Genomic DNA, 20,238 nt, shown 5'->3' on the forward strand with positions numbered 1-20,238 from the left:
CACACACTTTAATACTGTTTCCGCTTTTGGTATCTTCCTATAAAACGAGGGATACTGTGTGCCATTAAAGTCAGAGTCATCTCAGGCAAAATGCCCTTAATGCAGTTGCTTAACGTATGGATTGTCAACAGCCCTAAAACATTTTACACACATTTATGTCTTTAAAAAAGTGAACAAGTAATAAAGATGCACGGAATAACAACGGTTGGCTCAAAGGGAAAGCTAAAAAGTCCATAATTCTTTTGTTTATGTTCGTAAATACTGGACAAAAAAAAAGAATAAAGTGAAAAAACGAAATAGGCAGAAGAAACTCACCCCTTTACATACATGATCTAAAGCACTCATACCTAAAACACAGTGGGCTTTTTAGCAACCAAATAAGGCACAAAAGACCATGATTGAATTCTGCCCAATATAAGTATTCATCTGGACCTCACATTCTAATTCGTATAGTCCGTAAGTTCTGTCACACCAGCACAAAATGCAAAGTTACACAGTAGGCAGCTGTGGCTCCCTGTGATCCCAGTTTCCCTGAAAGAATGGTTAGCTTTGTATACCTCATGTATGGTTCTTTACATATAACCAAAACCCCCTCCCCCAACCCTTCCCACACACACAACCCCCCCCCCCTCTAACAAATAAAGAATTTCAACACATACTCTATCACAGATAACAGGCTTGTAAAAACAATACACATTACACATGAAGTATTTTCTAAGAAGAGTGGTTTCAAAGTGTGCTTATGTGAATAAATGAGACAGGCCCTAACAGGCTCCTTCGAAAGGCCATTAAAAACGAAATAACAAAAAAGAGATATAAACCACACAGGGGGGGTACAGAGACATCGTTCGGTAAACAGCCTTTAGGCTAGCCCAGACCCCTACAGGGGATGCCAATGAGATGACACGTTCACTAAACTACCACAAGGTTAATTGGTGTCATTGAGTCACATTTAAATGAACAATTGGCTAATGTCAGGAATACGGCTATTAAACATAACCATCAGAATCAAAGTAAAATCAATGGTTGTGTTGAGTTACGACATAATCACAACAGAGATGTTTTCGGAATCCAGGGAGGGAGCTAGTCGCTGTGCGGACCTTAGAACACTCCATAGCCGTCCCCTCGGGTTGCCACGGCGAAGGCGGGGTAGCCCTCATAGGTTGTGTAGGCCGTCAGGTCCTGTCCCAGAGAGACGGCTTGCTTGAGCTGGTTGGCTGCCACCGTGGCAGAGGTGCTGGCTATCGTATAACCTGCAGATATAACCACACACACACAGGCACACACACACACACACACACACACACACAAAGATACACACACACACACAACAGAATACATGACACAATATTGTGATTAGATGAGTATCCATACATATTTATTTTTTCCAACAGACACAACTTTAACAACCACACAACAAATTTGGATCCCAAAGTCAAAAAAGATGATTTATGACTTAAGTATACATTGACAGAAACAGGGAGACAAAAACACAGACACGAGAGATATAAAAACTATGAAAAATAGACATGGAAAATAATAATAACTGAGACAAGTGTGATGGAGAGTGTGTGTTAAAAAGGAGGTGGGAAACAGATGAAATAGAAAGAGAATGAGATGAGAGAGAGAGAGAGAGATGAAGATGAAGAAACAAAGAAAGACATCTTTGTTACGGACCTTCACATACCTGGGAAGGCAGCGACAGCGGCAGCAGCAGCAGCAGCAGCGGAGGCTTCGGCGCCCTCTGCCTGCATGCCCAGGGTCTGCAGTGTGTGCTCGGCCGCGTGGATCTTGGCCTCGTCCACGGCGGCACACAGCTTGGCTGGCGTGAAAGGATGGCTGAGGGAGGGAGGGAGGGGGAGATGACAGGCTGCTAATAACGCCTAATAGTGATGTTACATATGTACTGATGTTTATAGTGATAAAGTGATGTCTATATATATATATATTTATCCTGTAATTTGTAATTAATCTGTAATTAATCCGTAATTAATGGACTTGGTGGAGGCAACTGCCTCTACCATTAATTCTGTATATCGGGACACCTAGGCATCCATTATCCCTCACACACACAAACATACACATACACACACACACACACACACACACACACACACACACACACACACATACACACACACATACATATAGTATACTGTACATATAAAATTATTATGAGAATGTGGACTATGATGGCTTACACATTAGGGTACTGTGTGGCCAGAGCGGGGATGGTGATTTTGTAGAGGAAGAGCTGTCTCTGGTCAGGGCCGATGGCAGAGTGCAGCTGGTACACCGGCTGGCCCCAGTTATTCTTCTGACAGATGTCCTCCAGGATCTGCACAACACACAACTTAGTTCTACACAACTCGAAATGGATTTTGTTTGTATGTCACGTTTAGACAACACCAGGAAGCTCCAGAGGAAAATAAATACATAAATAAGGATGAAGAGGTCAGTGTGTCTGAGATTGTGTGCCTTATGCGTATGCATTGAATTCATACATGTTTGTTCGAAAGAATGTGTGTATGTGTACATTTTGCAGGTGTCTAAGAGTGTATTTGTGTGTGTGTATTTCTCTGTATGTGTGTCTTTTGGTGTGTTTTTATGTGTATTTATATATTATATTATTAAGTGTGTGTGTCTGTGTGTGTGTGTGTGTGTGTGTGTGTGTGTCTGTATGTCTGTGACGTGTGTGTGTGTGTGTGTGTCTGTATGTATGTGACGTGTTTGTGTGTGTGTTTGTGTGTGTGTGTGTGTGTGTGTGTGTGTGTATGTACATATGTGAGTGTGTGTGCGTGTATGCATGCGTGTGTGTGTGTGTGTGTGTGCATGTGTGTTACCTGTGGTGCGTGTATGCATGCGTGTGTGTGTGTGTGTATGTGTGTGTGTACATATGTGAGTGTGTGTGTGCATGTGTGTTACCTGTGGTGCGTGTGTGTATGTGTGTGTGTACATATGTGAGTGTGTGTGTGCATGTGTGTTACCTGTGGTGCGTGCGTGTGTGTGTGTATGTGTGTGTGTACATATGTGAGTGTTTGTGTGCATGTGTGTTACCTGTGGTGCGTGCGTGTGTGTGTGTATGTGTGTGTGTACATATGTGAGTGTGTGTGTGCATGTGTGTTACCTGTGGTGCGTGCGTGTGTGTGTGTATGTGTGTGTGTACATATGTGAGTGTGTGTGTGCATGTGTGTTACCTGTGGTGCGTGCTTGATGGCCTGCGGTTTCAGCCCCCCACCGCTCATAGGTGTGAGCTCCATGCCGGGCAGCAGGTCGTACAGCTTGTCCTCCTGCCGCTTGTCGGCCTTCAGCGGGTAGGCCGAGATGCCACGACCCATGCCGCCGGCGTACGCCAGGTAGCCCCTGCCCCCGAGCCCTCGCACCCCAGCCGCCCCTACAGGTATACTCATGTAAATGTCTAGGAATGCAAGAAGGCATTAAATCAAATCAAATCACCAGAAATCACCCAGGTGTGCAGAGTCAAATCAAGACTGTGTCCTTTTCTCTTTTTTTTTTTTCTTTTCTTTCCAGGCCAGCACAGTACAGTCACTCCGTCTGATCTGAGTGTCCCTGTGTGATTTTTGTTCCTGGTCATATGAATGATTAGGTCTGGTTGTTCTGCTATGTTTCACCAAATTTTAGTTTAGATTCCTTTTTTTTTTCATTATCACTTGGATATGATTAGACTGTAATATGCAGGTGTGGAAGAAATTATTATAACACAATGCAATGCAATCTCACATTTCACATTTCAGTTTCAAACAATCTCTAGCATGCAAAATTGATAATAAAAATATGCATTATCATAGTGTTTGCCAAATGAAATAAACACATTCTCCTGATATATAGTATGATATATCTATCATAAGACCGGAAATTAGTGTGATTTAAGGTTTCAGATATATTCATACAATTCCAAAAAGATGGCGCATAAATAGGAATAAGTGATTTAAAAAAAGCTCTGAAGCTGTGGCACTGAAGTAATCAGAAATATCCCAGTAACACAAAAATGATTCACTTGATTGATATATAGCCATATATATATACACACCTACTAATTTAAGAAAGGCTTCACAGATTATCTTCTGATTAGGTTGAGGTTTAGCAGTTGATTAGGTATTCTCTCATTTCAGTCCCCCATAAACGTAATAACATTATGTGTCACACTGAAAGCATGACCATGGTCATGGTAAGTGGCCTTTTTTCATGGTCACTGTACCCACTCCAGGAAGGCGACACAGACATCTCACCCACCTCTAACCGATGGCGTTCGGACCAGACCTCGTGTCGCCACGTGCCCCTTGGCACTGGGGAAACGGAACTGGTTGGGGATGGTGGCGTAAGCTTGGGGTGCGTAGAAGACCGGCGCGCCCAGGTAGGCGGCAGAGGGGTCGTACACCTGGCCCAGGGTGTAGGCGTACTCTCCCTGCAGGAGCGCTGCCCCACGCCCACCTGTGCCCCGGGTGTAACGCACGTAGCTGTCCTTGTCCACGGGCTTGGCTAGGGTCACTTCAATGGGAGAGCCGTCCACAATCTGTGGTTTTACGCGAGTAAAGTCAGACGAAATATACAATGCAAAGTACTTTGGTGTGTATGTTGAGTATTCTTTTACAATCTTCTTAAGTAACTTAAACAACATAGAAGTATTATGTATGATATGGATGTCCTTATCAAATATTATTACACAATATTAACCTAGGCTCTTAACAAAAACGGTAACACTTTACTTGACGGGTGAGTTCTTAACACATTCATAGCAGCTGTCATAAACTTCACATAAAGCATTCATGACTGTTTCATGAGACATGACTCAACATTCATACCAAACCTTTCATGAATGTGGAAGACAGAACGACGACAACTCGTCAAAATAAAAGTCCATCAATCGCAAAGCAGCATTGCCGTTTTTGTTCCAAACCTCTTACCTGACCATGTCACATCTGAGTCAATGGGCTAGTCCAGTGCCAAAAAGACAGAACATGGTCAAGCAAATAATTTTTGTTTCATAAAAATGTATTTGTTTTATACGGAGCCCCCCGGGTGACATGGGGGAAAAAAAACATGGGTTAGAAAAAAAAAAAAAAAGTAGTGGGGAAAAAAAAACATGAGGAAGAAAAAAAAAAACGATGCACTTTTGCGGGATCTCATTGCGGGATCTCGCAAAGTTTTGCGAGATCTCGCAAAAAGTTTTGCGAGATCTCGCAAAAGTTTTGCGAGATCCCGCAAAAGTTTTGCGAGATCCCGCAAAACTTTTGCGAGATCTCGCAAAACTTTTTTTCTACTTTTGGAACTTGCTGGGCTTCCTACTTGACCCCAATAGGCCCACAAACCACTACCGCCAGATGGCAATCGTATCATGATACTATGATTGCTCTATCACTGTTGCGTGTTGTGGGTTTTCTGGACACATTACATAGGCCTATGACATGGGAGGGAGAGGGAGACACCTGCGTGCAGACACGCACACACGCTGGCGCGTAGCAAGCGTGGGGGATGTGGGTGTTATAATGTACACAGTTTTGCTGGAACACAATTATATCCCCCACACTTTTTGTCAGATTAAATTGAAAGTAAAATATGGAAATAAACGCTCCCGTAAAGAGTTGGAACCGTATCTATAACGAACACACAGAGACACAAATAGGTCTGTTGATTTGATTGAACGGTCATCCAGGCAATCACACCAAGTTAGGTGAAGAACCAGAGCCGCTCTGATCAAATTCAAAGTGTACGTCTTTCAAGGCTGCTGCTTGGGTCTGCATTGTAACGTCTGCAGTGAGCAGATTTCAGATAGAATTGAAATGATAATTGTTACCGCATTATGCTAATTTAGTAAACCAAAATTCACTGTCTGACTGACAGTTTTTGCCACAATGCAGGGAGTCAAAGTGAAAGCGGGGTGCGTGCACCAAGGCACCTGTTTCTGCAGGAAAACCTTTGGCTACTGTTCTCAGAGCATTATGCTTTCTCTGCCTATGATCTGCAGCTTTTCTCAAACTATGGGCCTCCTCAACAATGAACCTACTACTGCTCCACGTAGCCGCGAAATTAAGTTATGCCCGGTGCTTCACACATCTGCTCATTTGCAGCATACTGTAGTGAATGGCTACTTGCGAACGTTGTGGATTACTTGCGAACATTGTGGATTACTTGCGAACACTGTGGATACTTGCGAACTCTGTGGATTAGGCTACTTGCGGACTCTGAATTATCTCTGGACACTTACGGTCAGTCTCATAACGCTCCAGGCTGGAGCTGCTGTACGGACTAAACCAGTACTTTCTCAAAGCCGGTCATAGGACCCTGTGATCTAGCTCAGTCTATTGATTGCCTTGTTATTGCAGTCTAGTGTGGCCTACTGTGTGTGTGTGTGTGTGTGTGTGTGTGTGTGTGCGCGCGTGTGTGTGTGTGCGCGCTTTGAGTTTAGCCCCCGGCCGGGGTTAATGGCCAGTCCCTTCCCCTAGTTTAACTCGGCCATAGAGAGGGCTAGTTTAAGCGGGTTGTATGAATGCGGGGTGGTTGTGTGTGGGAGGTAGTGGTGTATTAATTAATTCTTGTGAATAAACTGTGAAAAGTAAATCCCGAGTTGTGTGTGTGTGTGTGTAACTCCTCCTCCGACTACCAATAACATAATTACAATACTTATTCATTTGGTGTCATCAACTATATAGACATAGCCCAGTCATCACACATACAGTACGTCTCCAAGACGCTTGGAAAGGAACAGCTTAATTACATCGCATTCCATTTAGAACGTTTTATTTGATCTGATCTTACAAACGGCAGCGTCAAGACACATTTGAGTTCTACATCGGAGATAGAACGCTTATGATCGATCATGCAATGTGTGCGTCCCTGCAGCAAGTGAAACTGGAGGTAACGTGGGCTAGAAGCAACAATAGTTTAAACAAAACGTGGCTTCCTGTAACTATCAATGGAAAAATGCATAGAAACTGCTAATCATAATCTTTAAATTGACATTAATTAAGCTGGCTATATGCAGCACAATTTATATATATTCCCTTTGCATATGTTTGGGTAGACTTCAAACGTTTTTGAATTTGAGCTTACAGTTCTGTGTCCTTTTCATTTATTTAATAGGTATTAGTGATACACAGGGTGCGATTTGTGTAAAAAACAGAGGGGGGGATTTTGAATATGTTACCTTGAATACCTTTAGCTTAGTTTTAGTTTATCGTTGTGTATGACTTTAAACAGCGAGTGTGCTCAGCTCCTCTAATGCAGGGTTGGACTACGTTTTGAGAAACATACAAATTCACCTTGTTCTTGACCCATCTGAAATGACTCCTCTGCCTTTGCTGCCTCCATCCTTTCTGTATTTGTTATGTAAAATGTTGTATATGATGACACTGAAGTCTTGAGTTAGTGAATTGGTGTGTTAGTTGGTATACAAATAGCCTATTGCGCTACACGCTGCGTAGGCTGCGTGCATTCTCTCTCCTGCAGATTTGCGTTCAGTAGCCAAGTGCGTAATATTGTAAAAGTTGAAAAAATAAATGTGTTTATTGAAGCCTACAGAAAATAAATAGCTTACTATCATACTGTCAGTTAATTGGCTACAGTGCAGTGAAGAGTTTGGAGAGAAGTTATAGGGCAACTTGAAGTTTTATGAAAATAATTTACAAACCAGAACATATGGGCCATAAGCTTCTATTTCTTGCAGCTGTTAAAACACCCGCTAGATAGTTTAAATACCCACCAACATTTGTTTTTGCTGTACAGATTATTTCTGTAAGTTATTTGTCTACTAGGCCTAGCCTACTGGCTGATTTATCAAACGAGTGCTTTCTCGTTCGTCCTCCGCAAACTACTAGGTGTTTAAAGTAAGACGATATGCTGCTCTGAGCGCGTTTCATGTTTGGTTCAGCGCTGTTTTCCCTGCGGAAGTTCCCGCACTAAAATGTTGAGAGGGACTGAAAATGTTACAATGTTTTTGTGTTCGATGACGTTCAGAAATATGCGCCGTCTGCCATAAGGCTACTGAATAGCCTACTCTGATGTATTGACACTGAAGATCGCTAGATTTCAAGAGTTTAAGTAGGCTAGCAGTTAAGTTGCATTCATCGCTATCAATGGGTTTAATCCTTGTCCCCACCGGAGATAAAAATAATTTAGCAGAGGTAGGGATAGGAAAACCAGAGTTGGGGAAATCCTCACCATCCCCCCTACAAATCGCACCCTGGTGATACCTCGAAATTAGGCTGCTGTCTGTTAGGCAATTTATTGTAGCCTGCTGTGTGTGCGTGTCTGCACGCAGGTGTCTCCCTCTCCCTCCCTTGTCATAGGCCTATGTAATGTGTCCAGAAAACCCACAACACGCAACAGTGATAGAGCAATCAGAGTATCATGATACGATTGCCATTGGGCGGTAGTGGTTTGTGGGCCTATTGGGGTCAAGTAGGAAGCCCAGCAAGTTCCAAAAGTAGAAAAAAAGTTTTGCGAGATCTCGCAAAAGTTTTGCGGGATCTCGCAAAACTTTTGCGGGATCTCGCAAAAGTTTTGCGAGATCTCGCAAAACTTTGCGAGATCCCGCAATGAGATCCCGCAAAAGTGCATCGTTTTTTTTTTTTCTTCTTCATGTTTTTTTTCCCCCACTACTTTTTTTTTTTTTTTCTAACCCATGTTTTTTTTCCCCATGTCACCCGGAGGGCTCCGTAGTTTTATGATGTAACCTTTGCAGATAATTTCTCATCTTTTGCTACTGGGAATGTCCAACCATTCCAGGTTACACAAATACAAGTCGAATGTAGGCTAGTTTGCCTCCTAGTGTTTAACTCAGTGATTACAAATACTTCACAACTTGTATAGTAAAGTGACATTCAATGTAGACTTCATAAGATATTCATGAAATATTTACAAAAACGGCAATGCTGCTTTGCGATTGATGGACTTTTATTTTGACAAGTTTTCGTTGTTCTGTCTTCCACATTCATGAAAGGTTTGGTATGAATGTTGAGTCATGTCTCATGAAACAGTCATGAATGCTTTATGTGCAGTTTATGACAGCTGCTATGAATGTGTTATGAACTCACCCGTCAAGTAAAGTGTTACCACAAAAACTCTACCCCAGGAGTGTTACTCTAAGAAGATAAAATGCTAAAATTGGTTGTTTACAATAAATTTCAGTTAAAATCAATTATAAGTTAAAGTAAAGTGATTTCAGTTAAAATCAATTATATGATGTTTACTTTATTACTTTATTTAAAGTCTACTGTATTCTAATTCATCTTGAAAAGCTCCTAACTTTGAATATCGTCACTGGGGAGACTCCACAAACTAACAGAGCTAACAGAGGCAGTAAACAATTCCCCGAAAAGAATCTTTGAGGAGAACCCCAGGCTTCACGGGTGTTCTTTAGCAGAATTATTTTTCAGGAACATTCCCAAATATGGAAAATGGAGAAGAAAACCATTCCGACACCTTCGTATCAGGGCCATGAAGACCACAAATGATGCACTCATTTACATTTTGCTTTGAAGTACTGGGAGAGAAATTAGGTTTGATGAGCACGGCACCGTTTCTTAACGTTGACAACAAAAGATGAAAGAGATACTATTGGTTGCACATCACAACGCTATCTCCATTGAAATAGATGGGGTCAAAGTTCAGCAACTGATATAAGTCACTGTTTTTGTTCATGAATAAACACCTTTTCCAAATGAAATGCTAGCTGAAGTTGTGACAAAAACACTTTTTAAAGATAAGATAATAAAGAGAGCTGACATCTAATCTAATCTAATTTTATCGTAGATCTAATCTACAGTAATCTAATCTAATCTAAAGATGGTTATATCAAGGTTTCACATAGAAAACGGAAAATGGCGTATACTATCTAAAAACACAACTGACATGATATCGATGAATAGACAAAGACACTACCTTTCCATTCAGAGCATCCATGGCACTGATAGCATCCTCCCTCTGACCAAAGTGGACAAAAGCGTAGTCCCTGATCTTTTTCACCCGTTCCACAGATCCTGTTCATGAAGCAAACACACACACACACACACACACACACACACACACACACACTTTAATGAAGGAAAGGTTGCTAGACACAAGGTAAAACATCACAAATATTACTTACAAAGAAAAAATAATGTTCAAAATGTTTGGGAGTAATTCATTTGTGACAGTGATAGATGAATCCAGCAAGCTGAACAACTGAAGCTAAACAAGGACAATGTCAAAGTAATTTAAAGTAATTTTCCTGATTTAAATGTATTTTTCATCATTTGTATAACACAGTGGCCTCTAGAGCTGCACTCTGGTCTGTGAGGCTCCCCCAAGCGTACCTGGTTTGATGCTGTTGAACTCTTTTTCGATCGTCTCTTCTGTGGTCCCCAGCATCAGGTTACGCACGTACAGGATTTTCACCGTTGCCATGGTATCCTCATCCACTTCGACCTCTGGCTCAGCCCAGTCCACCGCAATGGCGTGACCCCAAAGCTGGATCCGCCCTGGAGAAGCGGAGAGGGAGAGAGAGCAGACCGAATGTTGTCATCACGGTTACATTTGGGTCAGGTCACTCTGGGTCAAGACACTCAATTCTCGTAACTTAAGTCCCATCACCCAGTAATGGAAAACGAAATTGATCATATACCAATGAACTGGTTTCCTGAAGGAAGCCATTCACAGGAGAAATTACATTTTGAATAGTCTCACCACTGACGAGCTAATATACTTGAACTGGCTGTCTGAAATGCTGGAAGAGTATTTCAAATTGCTACTTCAATTGCTACCCTTCAGGGGCGCTCACATTGGAAACCTCACATGTTTTGATTTGACAGCCAGAACTTGAGTTCAGTTTCACTTATTGATGTATTATTTTTATTTAATTTTCTGCAATTTGACATGGCCATCCTTAACTGTGCCACAACATAATTTTCTTAGAATCACATAACCAAGAATATTTTGAATCGGTTGACCTCGTCTGACACTCTCCCTCTGGCAAACGTTTGTACAAAGTATAGCAGCAGTTTCCATCATTCCTTCATTCATGTGATGTAAATTATACTGGGTAGAAATACACTATAAAGTGGTACTGTCTGGGCATTCATCATAAAGATCTTCATTTCAATAGATCCTCAACATTCAATTTCAGATCCTCAGATTGTCAGCAAGTATTAAATCAAATTCGTTCATTTTCTTTTATTTTTCTAACTTTACATATAAAATGCACCTAATAATTTTTCTTTTTTTCATTATTGCTAAAGATTCTAAAGTTGTAAGCTTTGTAAATCCCTTTGGATAAAACCATCTACTATACATTTTAATATATAATAAACCTTGAACCTTACATTTTTTAGTGTACATTTTTTAGTGTCCATGCTGCTCGTCTGTTACCTGGCAACAGTTTCCGACGGGCCATGGCTGCGGCACGGTGGCTCTCATACTCCACAAAGGCGAAGCCGCGGTTCTTGCTCTTGTCGGCGGCGCTGGGGTACACGATGACGTCCACGACGCCATCGGTCACTTTCTTCATCTCTGCCAGGATCTCCTCCTTCTTCTTGGTTTTGGGGATTCCACCGACAAACAGGCGACAGTTGTCCACGCTGGCACAGACTCCCAACAGTCGGCCGTTCCTGAGGGAACGGTTGAACTTTAGAATTTGGGAAACTGAGAGGACATCCTTCGGCGCTTCTTAAGCAATGTTGTTAATTGACTGAAATTGTGTATTGCTTGGTCTGTTCACTATACTTTGGGACACCAAGGAGACCACCTTCTACAATTCTTCATTCCTGAAATTGGGTTCGACCAGTTAGCCTATAGCTTCCTGCTAGCTACCCACTTTCTGTGTATTATGCTAAGTTAGACAAAGATGTAGAATTTAAGTATTTTTTATTAGTAAGGTGTCAACATAAGGACTAACGTTTCGACGTGTGCCACGTCTTCATCAGAGTCAAGTATGGAAGTCTGAGCTAATCTTTCTCAGCCTACCTGAAGCAAGGCTTGGCTGATGGCACTGTGTTGCACAAACAAAATCAGGAGGGTGCCTTCTTGGTCAGTCAGCGATTCTGTCTAATTACTATTGAGTGTTTGTGTGTGTGTGTTTGTTTATGTGTGCATACATCTAAGTGTGTGTTATCATGTGTGTATGTGTTTATCTACTTATGATTGTGCTCACTGTCCATAAGGAGTACATCTAGTTGATTGATTATAACCACAGTAGGGTCTTGCATACAGTACATGGCTAAATGCTGTTATAACCCTTTTATAAAGCCAATTAAATACAGCACCTGGAGGAACATTGTTGACTTCCTGGAATGGTGTATTGTTTGGTCTTATTTACTTTGTTTGTTTCCTGTTTACAGATCAAGGACTGTGAACGAACACCAGTGCTTTTTGGGCAGACATCACCAAACACACCTAACAGAGGGGTAGAGCACCAAGAGAAGATGTTGAATTTGATGTGTCTATTAGGTAGAAATTGGGGACTACTCCTTTAATCAGCCAGAAAGAAGAGAAAAGATTGCTCTAGTAAAGTAAAGGTGCCCACTGGGTTTGTATCTTAAAGAACACTATCACTATGTAAGGCACAAACAACATCTGCACTTTACTTGACAGTATCGACATACTGTAAGAGTGACATGACACTGTCGTGAATGACACTGTCATGACACATGAAACCTAACCCTAACCCTGACCCTAAGCCTAACCTCTAACCCTAATCCTAGCCCTAATCCTAACCCTAAACCTAACCCTAATCCTAACCTTAACTTGTTATGACAAAAACCGAATGTCACTTAATAACAAGCATTATGTCATAAACGTTTATGACTTGTTTATGACCCATTCATGACAGTGTCATGTCACTCTTATGTCGACACTGTCAAGTAAAGTGTAACCCAACATCTTTATCAGACAGACTAAGGTTCAGACTTGGCTTCTTTTTCTGACAAGAGAAGTTGTGCAGACCGCCTTTTCAGTTTTAAAAAAATCTGCCACCTTTTTGTTCCAAAAAGCAGCCGGAAGCATCTTTTTCGGTTATCCGCTTGTCAAAAAACAATGTGACGTAAGGCGTTTTACAGCTAGAAGTTGAACGTTTCTCAACTTTAAAAACAGCTCTGAGCTGCAGAAAAAGACGCCCACAATCGCGTTTTAAAAGAAGCCGTGGACTTTTTTGATAAAATGCCGGCACGGATGCCGGCAGTTGCAAAAATTATGCCATAGCTAATATAAGCGACAGGGCAGATCATCATCAGATAGCTAGCCCATAACAACTCTTCCTCAAGGCAATTGAACTTTTCCCCTCTTATGTTCAACTTTCACCCACTTGGCAATGACCTTTGCTGATAACTTACTTACATTTGCAAGTCATTATAGACACACCTTCATCGACACATAGGCTACCTCACCCCCAAGACAAAAATATAAGAGAAATTCATGAAATGATGAATTCATAAACTTTGACTTGTGTCCATCTTCTCCACCAGACATCCGCTGAGTTGTCTACCTCCATATGAAAAGAGAGTGTCTACATACCTGATTTCATAATTATTGAGGTGCTTCATGGCGGTCTTGGCCTCTTGCTTTGTGCCGAAAGTCACAAATGCATAGCCTCGGTTGTTGCCGTTGAAGTCCATCATCATCCGTACCTCATAGATCTTTCCAAACTGTGAAGTGTAGAAGTAGAGCAATTTGGTTTCTCAAATGGCCTCACCAGGAGATCACTTTGCACAACAAACCATGTTTTATATAGCTTATTATGCAGACTGTAACAACTGTTGAAAACATTTGTGCAGTGAGTGACTTTCACAAATGTGTAGAGTGAAAGGCTATGCTCATATAAAACATGTTCATACACATCTTACATGTATTAAGTAAATGGCACAGAATAGAGCTCAATACAATAAAAAGGTGTCTGCTAAATTCCATAACCATAACCATAACAGTTACCTTTTTTTCTAAAAAATATTTTTGGGCTTTGTGTAACTTCAATTTCACAGGACAGTGAAGAGAGAGAGATGGGGTGAGATTGGGAAATGACCCGGGTCAGACTCAAACCCTGGTCCCAAGTGGGTGCGTGGACCCAAATATGGTATGGGCACTGTAGCCAGTTGTGCCACAGCGCACCCCTTACAATTAGCTTTTGAAGCATATTTATTGATATGAACTGAGAAAATGGAGCTGTTACCTTCTCGCAGAGCGGCACCAGCTCATCTTCAAAGAGGTCACGAGGCAGCTTGCCCACAAAGATCTCGCTCCCTCTCTCAGGAGGGGGGCCTTCCCAGCCAGGAGGGGGGCCGCCATATCGCCTCTGTCCATTTTCCTGTCAGAGCGCAACACACACACACACACACACACACACACACACACACACACACACAGAGAGAGAAAGAGAGTAGGAAGAAGAAGGTGAGTTATATCAGTCTATCAGCAGTTGGTTGTGGAAATGCAGCAGGAACATTTAACAGCACCCAAACTGATTTATGCTATCAGGGTGATATCAAGAAGATAAACATTTGATTAATGAACAACAGTGGCAGCGCAGTACCAATGAAGACGTTTGGTACACATACAATCATTGTTAAAGTTCAGTTATATCAGAAACCAGGGCATGAATACTGGGGCTGTTTCTTATAGCTTCCTGTGGGTGGCAGCACATCATCATAACAAAAAAAAAACATCTCAACATTAAGTAAACATTCTTACATAAAGATAGATTGCCAGTGAATTGGTCCTATCTTTAATCTATTTCAGATGCATTTGCATGGATACATTTGAAATGGATACATGTATGGATACTCAAATGGGTAAATTTGACATGGATACATCATGGATACATTGATTTGACAGTATCAGAGAAGATGTTCTGTTGCAATTGAACTACATGGTGACCACAAGAGCAAGTGAAGGTAGGTGGTGATGGTAGTCTATATTCCTACCTGGTGCAAGTGATATCCTGTGCGTTGGATGAGGGTACGCAACGCGGCCTCTTTCTGGGTGCCTGCCAGTCCATCCCCGGATTTTTGATTGGTTTCCATTGTGAATGATTATCAGCAATAAATCAGAAGAATTAGGGGTGCTCACTGAAATTAAACCAAAGTTCAGGACAAGATCAATGACATGGGAAATGGGCCTCGCTCATTTGAATGACATTGGCTGCTGTTGCCTTTATGAAACAAGAGATTTGTTTTTTTCCCACTGGATTTTTTGTCTTTGCTTTCTAGGGAAAAAATTGCTGAATGGAAAATTGCGTTCTTATGGCCAGTCTGGGTAACTGTCTCACATGAAAGAAGCCAAACACTCTCAACTGTATCATTATAGTTCATTAGAACTTAAATAATAAAATAAAGCTTATCCGGCAATTATCCATCATCTGGCTAAACTGCACCCAAACGTACACGTCTTTTTTATGTCTGAATCAATGCAGAGGCTATGTTTCAGCTATTGTCTGTTTAGGTAACCGACAGATCCCCGAATGGCCATGTTCATGTTGACAGCATAAAAGCAGCGGTGCTGTCTAAGGTCAAGGACCAGAGCATAATTATTAACTACCTCGAATCAAGCTGGCAGACCACCACTCTGTGCTACGACCCTATATATCCCCGAATCGCTCCGTGTTTCATGTTAATAACAATGAATATAAAAACTATGGCTAATATTGGTCTATGAACATTTTCATGTAAGCTACTTTACAATTAAATTCTGCCACACCCCCAGAACGCCCACTCAAAGTGGTTTTAAGTGGTTTCTATCCTATAATGACTGAGGGGTTAATTAAATCACCAACACAATGGTTTTTAGTTAAGCATCCATTAAAATGTAGGCTAATCATCATCTGTGTCTTTTATTCACATAATAGATCAAAGAGATAGCTGACGAGCGACCAAATTAGGTCATAGTTGGCAAACCATTTGAGTTGTCCTTAGAGTTGTTGTAATGTCCTTACGCCTATTCATTTGATATATTTTAAACATGTTCGTTAATACTCTAGACGGCCATGAAATCTCATCTTTCATTATTTCCAAGAAACCGAAATTACTCAACTAATAATTGCTCAGTGGCTTTTTCGACAGCCCATGAGCCGTGAGGAAAATGTGGAGACGTGAGGTGACTTTTCCATTCATCTTGCATCTTCTCATAACAGCGGGAGCTCGAGGCAGTATCGGTTTTCAACCAACGTTCTCAACAAGCACCACGCCAGGAATAAAATTAAAAGTAAAATCACCTGAGTTTCTACATCTGTTAAAACGATAAGCTGTAGTTCGGTGGCACAAGTCACCCAAATAGCATAATGGCTATCTGTTTCTCTCATAAACCTTTATTGTATAGCCTAAGCTACGACAGCGCTATTTTGTTCTCTTTAAAATAACTTACAAGAGAAAATGACAAGAAAAGGAAAACAAAACAGATATTGAAAAAATATGCCTGTCTTTTTAAAGCATCACTGGCAGGCGCATGAAACGTTGCTGTCAGGCTAACTATGGACTCTCTAGGACGACCTGGTTACGGTTTGCATAAACAAGATAACTGGACGACAGCTTATCTGCCTGACATCAGTACCTGCTTTTTGGAGCTCTGTTGACTAAGGCTAAATACACACAGGATCGAAGGCCACCACGTTGGCTAGAACTACCTAGTCGGTAAGTCTGTATGCTGTGTGTTAATATCTGCAAATACAACAGATTCAACACAAATATAAAGTGTGCTGCTTTAAGAGAAGGTTATGGATTAAAGCTGAAATGGCAAACGCTTGGTTGTACATAGGCCTACAGAGAAATTAAAATAATCTGCAGAATTTCCGACTTCACTGGGCACCATATGTTACTACAATTGAACAGTTTAGTGGAAGTTGTATGCAATTTTGGCAAATAAAGACTGTGGTTTATCCAGGTTATACCTCCACCTTTCACATGGATACATTTTGTTATTCAACCTGTCAACTGCTCCACTAGTAATACACCGAAACACAATGAAGAAGGTGGCAAACTTCACCTCTCTATCCAGAATTGTTGCATCAATGTTAATTCAGCTACAGGCCATTAGGCCTACACTGAATAGTTATTCCAATGAATGGATGAAAAAAGATTGCTACCTCATTGTGTTAACCTCTCTTCCAACTCCTCTCCCACTTCTCTCTGCTCGCATGCATTCAACCTCCTCTCCACCGATTGAACCAGTTTTGCCTGGCACCATTCCCTCTCATATCTCACCTCCACCACGTACCAAGCATCAACACAAGTCGCATAGCTCAGCATTTGAATAAAAGTGACCACGTACAGGTAATAATAAACGACTACATCTCTACCACCACACCTACGCCTCCACTACCAGACCCAGGCGTCAGCTGAGAAACAGATGCTGGTGTTTACCCTCATGCCATGTCCCTCACATTAAACTATACAAACACACACACACACATACATGTACACAGGCACAGACACACACTCGCATACACACCTGCGAGTTGAGGAAAAGAGAGAGAAAGAGAGAAAAAAACAAGTTTAAAATAGTGTACCTAAGCAATTTCAGAGATCACCACCCGGAAGCCTCAGACCTTCATTCTGGTGAATTTGGCAACGTGTCGCTGGGGGTGACTTGGTAATCCCATCATATCAAACTCCAAAGGTTCACTGTCTTGCTCTGCGGCTTTACAAGCCCCGGCGGTTAAACATTAACTAGCTCCTATCTCTCCTCTCCCCGCGGCCTCCCCCTCTGCACCCACAGGCCTTTGACCAGGAACAGCAAGAGCATGGAGCCAGTGAGGCCTTGCTGAAGAGGGACTGTGTCAGGGGATTAGGACAGCGTATGGTGATCTGAATGTCCTTTTGCATCACGCACGCTTCTTGTCGTTACTACCAGTTGAATTTGAAATACGATTATTACACACATGTGTGTTTGATTTGGTTCATTCATTAACTTTACTCATTTGAATCATTATGCAAAGCATTTTTCCAGTACGTTGGTAGCATATGTATTCCATAGAGAGATAATTGTGGTTAAATGCTGACATAGTTGAGCATTTAACAAGAAAGAAAATGTCTCTCAAAATCTATGCCTTGTGTCTTTTTATTTAGAACTTTCCAATGTGCTGTTCAGATATTTCTATGGGCTCCAATTTCTTTGGAATTTACCCCATTACAGCATTAGGTAATGCTTAATGCCTTTCTTCCCCATCATCACACAAATACAGACAACAAACACGCATGCATGCACGCACGCACACACAAACACACACACACATACACACACACACACACACACACACACACACACACACACACACACACACACACACACACACACACAAACACACACACACAAACACACACACCAAACATCACCATTAAATAGATCGATGAGGATGTACGCCTGTGGATTTGAGTCTTTGACAAGGTCTACCCAGGGGCCTCTCAGTGTGGCGTCTTCATTGCCATTAGACCTAGGCTCCATATAAGTGTGTGTGTGTATGTGTGTGTGTGTTTCGTATGAGCGTGTCGTTATTGACCGGGCCAATACACTACTGCGGCTACCTTGTTGTTCTGCCCCTGTGTTTGCTGTCTCGCCTTATTTGTTTGAGTTAGATAGGGGAGCCAGGTCGGGGTATTAGGGGTGATTAGCCCACCGGGGGTGGGGTGGTTGTCCGACTTCAAATGAACACAGATTCTATGTCATATCTGTTTTTTGTGGATATAGTATAGGTTAAAATGCTTGTCCATAATATACTGAACAAACCTTTCAACTGATGTATTGGACCTGCTAAGGATTATGGCTTCCCTAATGAGAGTGAGTGAGGGAGAGAGTGAGAGAGAAAACGAGGGAGAGAAAAAAAGAGTAAAAGAGAGAAAGAAAGGTGAGTGATAGAGAGAGAGGGCGAGAGAGGGTTGTGGTTTCTGGCTTTGTATCACTGGCCAGTTCTGAATCTGAGTCTCCATGTTGTTGGTCATTTTTAGTTTAACGTTTCTCTGCCGTCCACAGAGAAAACAGTCATTCAAGTTGCTGTGAACTTATGTGAACCTCAGCAAGAACCTTTGATTATTCTCCCCAGTGCCTAACCCTGACTAGAACTTGTGCAAGCTCCATTTATGCAACTACTTTTTGTGTGTGCCATTGCCAATGTCTGTGTGTTTGTAAATGTGTGTGTATGTGTGTGTGTGTCTCTGTGTGTGTGTGTGTGTGTGTGTGTGTGTGTTGGTTTGTCTGTATGCCCGCCCATGTTTGTGTTATCTCTTAAAAAGTCAGATAATATGTTCCACTCTCCATGTTGAGTATTTTTCATTACTGATAATGTGAAGAAAGGGTTAGTGAGCTGAATGGGAATTTACACACACAGGTGTATTTGGCTAACTAGCGCCCCCGTGTGGCCTGACATTGACCGACAGGGTGGAGGCAGGGACAGGCAGGTATGTGTGATGCTATCACTGCAGGGTTGCTAATTTGGTATGATCTCATCAGCCATTTAAATCACATCACAGCACAGCTTTAACAATGTTGATGAATGCTGCTAGGTCTAACCTGCTTTTGAACTGCTGGAGGAGAGCCCAGTATGAGGTAATTAGATAAGTGGCTGTTGTAGCTGAGTGGGTTTCTGCTGCTGCTGCTGCTGTTACTGCCGCTGTCTTCCAAGAATACATGTGTGTAGCCATGTTGAAAATGTGACACACATTAAGCTTGCATCATTGGGCAATGTGTGGGCTCTCAGTCTCAAAGATGCAGCCGTGCAGTCACTGCACATGCACACACACATACCACACACACACACACAGACACACACAAGCATACGAGAGACAAAGGCGTGTATAGGTTTACATAAACAAATTTAAGCACATGTACAAACACACATACACACACACACACTCATTTTCTATCTTCTATCTCTCTCTCTCTCACACACACATACACACACTCATTTTCTCTCTTCTCTCTCTCTCTCTCTCTCACACACACACACACACACATTTTCTCTCTTCTCTCTCTCTCTCACACACACACACACATCTTCTCAATGAGTCCCTGTTTTTCCTCCGCGTCTCTGCATTATGCAACCCCTTTCTGAATTAATCAGGTGGGATCCCTCTGTCAGCGCGTGGCTTGCGCCTGCTGGCTGTGTGAATGTGTGTGTGTGTGTCTATGAGTGTGAGTGAGAGTGTGTGTGTGTGTTGCGCCTGCTGGCTGTGTGAATGTGTGTGTGTGTGCGTGTGTGTGTGTGTGTGTGTCTATGAGTGTGAGTGAGAGTGTGTGTGTGTGTCACGCCTGCTGGCTGTGTGAATG

The 20,238-nt window shown here is 42.0% G+C and overlaps 1 protein-coding gene across 1 annotated transcript; it reads right to left on the bottom strand.

The window, feature by feature from the left end:
- Positions 1–674: 674 nt before the first annotated feature.
- Positions 675–17,136, bottom strand: a1cf (apobec1 complementation factor). Its single transcript, XM_076298925.1, has 12 exons — positions 17,063–17,136; positions 14,910–15,053; positions 14,159–14,293; positions 13,507–13,637; positions 11,368–11,606; positions 10,317–10,481; positions 9,901–9,998; positions 4,255–4,534; positions 3,198–3,394; positions 2,202–2,338; positions 1,688–1,839; positions 675–1,253 (listed from the first exon to the last, which is right to left on the bottom strand). Exons 2-12 carry the CDS (start codon positions 15,006–15,008, stop codon positions 1,102–1,104), a joined length of 1,785 nt encoding a protein of 594 aa, XP_076155040.1. The 5' UTR covers positions 15,009–15,053; positions 17,063–17,136; the 3' UTR covers positions 675–1,101.
- Between the last annotated feature and the right edge of the window lie 3,102 nt (positions 17,137–20,238).

The sequence above is a fragment of the Alosa pseudoharengus genome, unplaced genomic scaffold, assembly GCF_046254945.1.
Source record: "Alosa pseudoharengus isolate Yale_2024_CS ecotype anadromous, Long Island Sound unplaced genomic scaffold, YU_APseudo_1.1 YU_APseudo_1.1_scf_21, whole genome shotgun sequence".
In the NCBI taxonomy this organism is placed as follows: Eukaryota; Metazoa; Chordata; class Actinopteri; order Clupeiformes; family Clupeidae; genus Alosa; species Alosa pseudoharengus.

Excerpts from the sequence above, each read along its gene's own strand:
- a1cf (XM_076298925.1), bottom strand. The coding sequence starts at position 15,008 with ATGGAAACCAATCAAAAATCCGGGGATGGACTGGCAGGCACCCAGAAA. Across the intron at positions 4,535-9,900 it reads TGGATGCTCTGAATGGAAAG|ATTGTGGACGGCTCTCCCAT; the intron begins GTAGTGTCTTTG and ends GTAAAACCACAG. Across the intron at positions 2,339-3,197 it reads CCATCAAGCACGCACCACAG|ATCCTGGAGGACATCTGTCA; the intron begins GTAACACACATG and ends TGTGTTGTGCAG.